The following is an 8,055-nucleotide window of genomic DNA, read 5'->3' as shown; positions in this document are numbered from 1 at the left end:
CTGACACTGGGTGGCTTAAGTTCACATTTTTACTCTGCTACTTCTTAGGATGTGATCTTAGGCAACTTTTCTGAGTACACAACACCCCAGAATTCACCTCACTAAAATATGGATAACAGTAGTACTTAGCCCATAGAGTTTTTGTAAGAATTAAATTCATTTATACAGGCAAATTCAATTGAAAGAGTGCCTAAAATAGAGTAAATGCTCAATTATTATTAGTATTTATGACTTCCCATATTGTATACTCTAACCATATTTAAATGTGAGTAAATAAGTTAAACTTAAACTTAAAAAATTAGTATGACTATTTTCAAATACATACAAAAATAGAAATGAACTAAGGAGCTGTCATCTTCCCAACAGTTCAAGAATCTGTCATACTGAATTAATATCTCCCACAACTTTTTTTGAATGAACTATTACAAAGCAAATCCCAGACATTATAGTTTCAATTCAGTACATATTTTTTAATCTGAACAATAAAATAATGATGAATAAAAATAAATACTAAATAATCACTATGTGGAAGGAAATTAAGAATATTATCAAATCTCTTTTCTCTCAATTATCTGATAATATTAAGGAAAATAGGTTTGCCTCAAATATTTTGACAATTTTCATTTCACATTGACACATTTAGTCTATAATTAAAACCATAAATCACACAACCTTTGAAAAAATTATAAAAAAGAAAATAATTTTAGTTGAAAACCTCATTTTCCTTTGTTTTTAATTCTGAACTCTATACATATAAGTGTAACTATTATTTAGTAATTACTATATGCTGTTTAAGTACACACAGAGAAAACACAAGACTCAAATTCAGACACTTACAGAAACACACATACACGTGCACACATGCATGGTTGACTTACTAGATTAGAACTTCTTTAAAAGTATACATCATATTTCTTTATATCTTTTATAGTACCAAGTATATTATTAAGTTAATTAGATTCTATTATGAACTAAATGCAGCAGAAATCAGATATTTTTCTGCTCATAGTACATATATGAAGACATCCTGCTTAATAATTTTTATTCATATTTTAACATCAGATTTATTTGGGGGAAAGAAGTCCTAGAGTTAAGAATGCTGATCAGTAAATATTTACTATAGTACTTTCTGTTTTTTCAACCAAGAATTATTTACCCTTAATTTGTCTTAAAAATAGTTAAAATTTTTGTAGACTAAATAAATGAACATTGTATTGTTTACTAAATGGTAAGTAGCAGAAAAATGATAATACACATTTATTGTGATTTTTGGAATAATGTATAAAACTTATAGGAATAGATATTTCCTAAGAATATACTGGACTTTGAAGGTATTTTAGAAATTTGTTTCCTTAAAAGATAATAAAGTTAAATATTAAAATAAGATGTATAGAAAGTATGAAAATTGTGATGAATATATAATTTCTCCAAGGACTTTTATTGCTCTGAAGTTAACCACCATCATTGAAATGTTTTGGCCGATTAATTCAGTTCTAAATAAATTATTTTTTAACATAATACCAGATATACAATAGTGAAAGAATGGTATGAATACACGCAGAACCTAACAATTTGAAAAATGAAGCTTGAGGCTTGGGTACCAGAAAGAGTCTGGATATTAAAAACGATAAAGCAGAAAATAAATCATTAACTGGGTGGTTAAATGAACTGACTCTCCCATAAGTCATCAGCTTTTTTCAAAAGATTACATTTCTTTCATTGATTGGTTAATTTATGTTTCTTAAATCAACACGGGACCAGGGGTTAGGCTATTGGTTCTATTTATTTTGTGCAATAATTCTGCCTACTCACTTATGACTGATAGCTCAGTATAGATTCTGTATCTTTAGACAGGCTGTGTCCAGAATTGGTCCTACATTTTCTTGCCTGAAAAACTGAGGTAAAGGGTAGACAGATTTAAATTTGATTGACCAGTGAATTTCACTTCTTTCAAGCTACATAGTGAAACAAGTCTGTACGATTAATCACTTACTAAAAATTTTTTGATCTACTCTGAAGTTAACCACCATCATCGAAATGTTTTGTGGAGACTATGTAAGTATACTAGCTATTTCTGTAAAACTTTCCAGTCTTTTGAGATTTGAACCTTATCCATAAAATTTCATTTGTAGTAGTTGACATTTTAAACAGGAAATACTGGTGTTTTAATTTTCTTGTTAAGTTTTTTAATTAGGTGTTCAATGTAACTATTAAGTAAAATTTATATTATTAAACTTCAAGTCCATGCTAATTTTGAAATAATGTATTATTCCATAGAGGTAACTTAGTTACCTGTACTTTTATAAGTAATTTGACACAATTTATAAGTAATTGTAAGTTACTTTTACTTTTATAAGTAATTTTATGTTACAAGATTTTTTGTCTCATATGTATTTCTTTCTATAAGAAATTGAAATTTGATTGTTAATATTTTAATCTCTGATCTCTTCAGAAAAGTTTATTTTTTAATAATTATCTGTTGAATTTAAGCAGTGTATAACTCGGTTCAGTCATTTAATTTTTTTTCCTTGTCTGAATCACTTTGACCTAACAGCTCTAAATTTTGAAGAGCCAACATAAACTCTGAGTTCAAGAAATACACATTATTTGAAAATATATCCCATTTACATGGTCTTATAAATGCCTATAAAATTTTATTTACTTATTTTACTTTTTAAATTAAATATTGAATGAGGGCCAAAAATGTGGCTACTTTCCATCATCGTTGGCTTAACAGTCTTAATTTCACCTTGAGATTTCATGACCCTATTTTCAGGTAAAACTTATCATTACTGTTTTATTAATTGTGAGGTAGTTACATTTCACTACAGAGAAATAAAATCATTAGGTAATTTAGGCCAGTATCATAAATTATTTAATTTTTAAAAAGCTATAGTTTTCTCCTATTTATTCAAGTACAATTATTCAGAAATAATATTATATTCTGCATGATGTGTATAATCTTATGTTAACATTTATATGCTAATTTATCAAAAGAAACATGTGGAGAATATTCAAATTGTATTTCAGAGATTATCAAAAGTTAGGATAAGATTTTGAAGCAATTTGCTATGCTTCTGGAACAGATAAAGATTATCAGAGATTAAAGAGTTGGATTTGAACATACCTAAAAATTCATTGTAAGTGTTTTTAATCAGCTAATTCAGAGATAAATGTTGTTTTATGTATTATCTTAGCAAGTTTTGATGATAAAATAATTTTACATAATAAATGTCATCATATTTTAAAGCAATTATTTATTTTCTTCAGCTATATGGCCCAAGTGGTTAGAATTTAGTATTAAGGAAACTGATATTTGAGGTCAAGTTCATTTGTTTAAACTCTATTTTGAGTCTGATGTCTTTATGCAAAAGACAAGCTCTCCAAAGGCAAGGAAAGCACAAGCTTTCTTATGTGGATAATTATTTGGAAATTACTGACTGGATTGCTTGTTAAAATACAGTCTTAGGCCCTCTACTAAGTAGTTCTGATTCAGTTTGGATGACATCTGAACTTACACATATGATACAAATGCGTGACTACTTTTGAGAGCCACCAAAGTAATTAAGTGTCAGTTACAAAACATAGAAAATTTAAATATAAGTCAAGCAAGATGCAAGAATCATTTCTTACATTTCTGTAAGAAATAAACATATGCAATGCTTTAAAATTACTTTCTAGAATTATGGAGTTAGATGTCCTTCAATGATTAAGGTAGTTTAAGTGGTTTAATTACATTAAGGTAAATTTACCTTTGATCCGTAAATGTTTTTTATTTATGTGCTTGACTGTAAGACCATCTATTGAAAGCTGGATTTCATTAAATGATTATGGAAAGCCTGGAATTGTTTTATTAATGATGCAGATATAAATCACCTTTCAGGAAGATGTTATTATCTCTCTTACAATGGAGGGAATTGCACTACAGAGTGTTAACAAACAAATGAACAAACAAGAAAATAAACAAACTTGCCCAAGCCAAAATCGAATCTCAGGCATTAAAGCTCAAGCTCTTATCCACTGAAATATACTGCCTCTTTCAAATATATTGCCTGATTCTTCTAGTGAAATTGTTGGCTATTTTTGTCCTGTTTGTTATCAACAGATCCCTTCTTTACTTGTATAGTAGCATTGTATTTACTATTGATGCATTTATTTGATTACTCCCTTTCTCCTTCCCTCTAAGTAAACTTTAATCCTACTCCTTTTCCTATCCTTTTGACAACTTTCCTATTTCTACCGTATTTATTAACTGACAGGAAAATGTATACCTAAATTAACAATATGTATTATACTTAAAGTAGAGAAACAGCTATTATTAAAATATCCTGAGTTTCTACATCAGGAGCTTTGCATACCTTGTCTAATTTAATCATCAAAGCAAACCTTTTCACAAGAATACCACCTAGCATGCAAGGGTTTTGAAATTCTTCTTGAAGACACCAGATATTAAGCTCGGTGATTTTAAATATATGATTTTTAGTCTTTACAATCTTCATGGAAAGTAATATGATCTCTATTTTCCATGTGACTATACTGAGACTTAATTTCTCTAAGTTAAATACATTTTCCAGAAGTGAAAAGTCAGGAAGTAGTGATATAGGATCCTGCCTAACTCCAAAACCAATTCTACCACCAGAAAAAAAAGAAAATGTATTCTTTGCTTTGGTTCACAAAGAAAATGTATTCTTTGCTTCATAACATGAAGTCAGGAATTATGTAGAATAATCATACTTTGGCACTTGTACCAATAATCATACTTCGGCACTTGTACCAAAATATGATTATTCTACATAATTCCTGACTTCATGTTATGAAGCAAAGAATACATTTTCTTTGTGAACCAAATCAACAGATATAAAATTAGCAGCAATATCTAACAAAGATGCTCTTACTCATAAATTTACTTGTAGAATGGGTCAGGGGTACCAAAGTCAGACAACAGCAACTCAGGTGATGGTTAGTGTGGGCAACAAGACATTCTGCCTTTTAATTTGTAATAAATGCTTTGATATTAAGCGGTGAATTACATCAAATGAAGGAAGAGCACTCAGAAAATCTAAAACAAATTCAGGGCATTCTATCCAGGAGTGACTGCAGGCTGCGAAGACCTCCCATGAGAGCAGAGGCTGTTGATTAGGCAAGATTATTTTTTAAAGCAGGCTTTCCAGATTGGAAGTATTCCTGGGAGAAAAACTTCCATGTGAGAAATCTGACTTTGATTGTTTATCTGCAGTATGACTTACTGAACAAATATTAATAAAAGGTTACTCATACTTTAGATTGCTTTTTACTATCACAAGACTTCATTGTCTGAACTTTATACACTTTGGTTGAACAAAAGTTATGAATCATACTGGTTATAGCTTCAAATTTTACTGAAGCCTCTTTTGAGCTAACGTATTAAAATGGAAAAATTAAATGTAGTAACTTCTTCCTTGAAGTTATATATGAGCATGTTGTTAGATATTTTAAAACTCCCTTTACCACCTAAGAATTGCTTTTATTTTATTAATTTTTTTTAGAGGTCTTTATTTTATTTTTATTTTTTAAACCTATCATGCCATGAATTCATAGGGAATGTCCTCCAGCAGTTTGGGTTCCCTTCCATTCGTTCTCACAAAGTGAGCTGCTCTGGGTGGAGCAGGCTGGCGCTTCATTTGAACCCAGGTACCTTTCTCTTTGGCTTCCTTTTCTTTTTGATCATTTCCTTCACACGTTTCAGGAAGCTGTCTTGGCTCTTAGAGTACTCAATATGCTCAATACGCACATTAATTCTCTTGGCAAGAATCTCACCCTTAACTTGTTTGTTTACAACGATGCCAACCACGTGCTGGGGAACACTGTAAACTCTTCCAGGTTTGCTGTGGTAGCATTTGTGGGGTGTTCTTTTTTGAACAGTGCCCATCCCCTTGATGTCTACAATATCACCTTTCTTGCAGATTTTTCATGTATGTGGCCAGAGGAACAACTCATGTTTTCTGAAAGGCCTAGAGAACATATAGCCTTTCCCTTTCTGTTGGTCATTTTGGCGAATTCCTGGAAGATGGCAGTTTCAGCCGAAAGGAAGGCTAGATTGCTTTGAATGTAAATGCTGGGCAAACAGGATGGTAGAATAGTAGTTACACATACAGTCAGAGCTAGCTTTACCCCATAGGACTCAGATAACTGAGGATATTTACTTAATCTTTTTGTACCTCAGTTTTCCTACCTGTAACATGGGTGTGATAATAGCACCTATATTATAAGAGTCTCTTGAGAATTAAGTGACAGGTAAAGCACTAAGAAAACTTGGAGCGTAAATAGCACCACAAAACGATAAGCTAATATAAAGAGTTTTAAGTAGTAGTGCCAGAGCTTGAACCCAACTCTCACTCAAAAGCCCTGGAACTGCTTGTGCAGATGAGGTTGTTTGTATCTACTACTAAGGCCAAATTTGTTTATACATATATGTATATACATATGAATATATACATATATGTGCATATTCATAAAATTTATGAATAAACTTAAGAAACATCAAAAGTTTCACAAGTGGAAATATAAATATATTCTCTTAAACTCAGCATAATCTTTATTTGTAAATAGCTTTTACCATGCTAAAAAAATTCAGAATGCCACTTCTCTCACCAGTTACTGCCAAATTCTCTTTTTCATGGCAAAAAATCCTCAAAAGTGTATTGTACTAATTATACCTAATTCCTCTCCTCCAATTGTCTCTGAATCTACTCTGAGTTTTCACACAAACCCACTCTATTTTATGAAGGTAAGCAGCGACCTCCATGTGCCTGAATCTCATGCCAAATTCTTACTTGTCATCTTACTAGATATGACCATCTCCTTTGCCAAGAATGCCCCAGGGCTAAATTCTTGACATTTTTCTCTTTCCTATTTATAGTCACTCCTGTGGTCATTGCAGCCAATGTAATGGCTTTAATTACAATATATTCAGATTCTTCTTTGAATTTATATTTTAACCCAGCATGTGCACCTGAACCCCAGATTCATATAACCAGGTGTCTACTCACTGAGTAAAAACTCCATCTTTACTAGCTCAGGCACAAAAAAAAAAGTAAAAAAAAACTGGATTTGTCCCTGGTTCCTCTCTTTCTCTCATACCTTACAAATCATTAATAAAAAACTTTTGGCTCTACATTCATGATACACTCATTATCTGACCATGTCTCAACACTTCCACTATGACTGCCCTAGTCCAAGCTCCATCATCATTATTTGCCACCTTTATTCAACAGTCTCCTATTTGGTCTCTTTGCTTCCACCTTTGCTCTCACGTCTATGTACCAGGGAGACAACTGTGAGCATGACTGTCAAAAGCTCTGCACTCTTGAAACATGCATTCCATTGATGTACAGGACCATCATTATCCTGGAATTAGACAGAGTCATGGACTAAAGTATAAAAACACTGAAGAGGAGAATGTGAGAAAACTTTTGGTCCTTGTTTACAAGATCTTAGCGTACTTATCATAATAGCAAATCTTAAATAATTTTAAGCTTAAATAAAGCTTAAATCTGTAGAATCATTTCTCTTTTTGAAAGTGCTTATAGTATACAGATCATAGGGCCTGTGGATGATAAGACATCTCTCTGACATACCCCTCTAGATATGTTGGTTTCTCTTAAATAGATGTTTTCAGATGATTATAAAATTATATGAAAAGTTATTTTGATATTATACTTCTATTAACATTAATACGTGATATTCATTTAAATAAACATTAGGTTAAGTCCAGAAACCTCTTCAAATTTAAATAACATTGGGAGTTGTAAAACCCAAGTAACAGAAAAAGTATGGTTTATTATATTTTAATTTTCTTTTTTTTTCTAATTAATCAACCCATTTAACAAACAGTAGAGGAGGAAAGTCATCAGATTATCACAAATCACATCTTTTAAAAAAACTACATATTTTTTTCTTGAATCACAAGATTAAAGTCTTAACAAATTATGTTTGAGCAATAAGACTCATTTCAATGAGTCATGTATTTCTGGAATTGGGTGGAGCGCAGAAAGCAGATAAAAAGACGCCATTAAA

The 8,055-nt window shown here is 31.1% G+C and overlaps 1 protein-coding gene across 1 annotated transcript in view; it reads left to right on the top strand.

Annotated features, from left to right (window-relative positions):
• Positions 1-1,757: 1,757 nt before the first annotated feature.
• The window catches only part of ANXA10 (annexin A10), a 60,854-nt gene continuing 54,556 nt past the window's right edge, over positions 1,758-8,055 (top strand). Inside the window, exon 1 of the mRNA XM_006906330.3 lies at positions 1,758-2,055. Coding sequence (XP_006906392.1) covers positions 2,038-2,055 — 18 coding nt within the window. The 5' untranslated portion in view covers positions 1,758-2,037. The remainder of the gene's footprint in view (positions 2,056-8,055) is intronic.

This window comes from Pteropus alecto, unplaced genomic scaffold (genome assembly GCF_000325575.1).
Source record: "Pteropus alecto unplaced genomic scaffold, ASM32557v1 scaffold50, whole genome shotgun sequence".
Lineage (NCBI taxonomy): Eukaryota > Metazoa > Chordata > Mammalia > Chiroptera > Pteropodidae > Pteropus > Pteropus alecto.
This window is presented reverse-complemented; position numbering and strand designations above follow the sequence as displayed.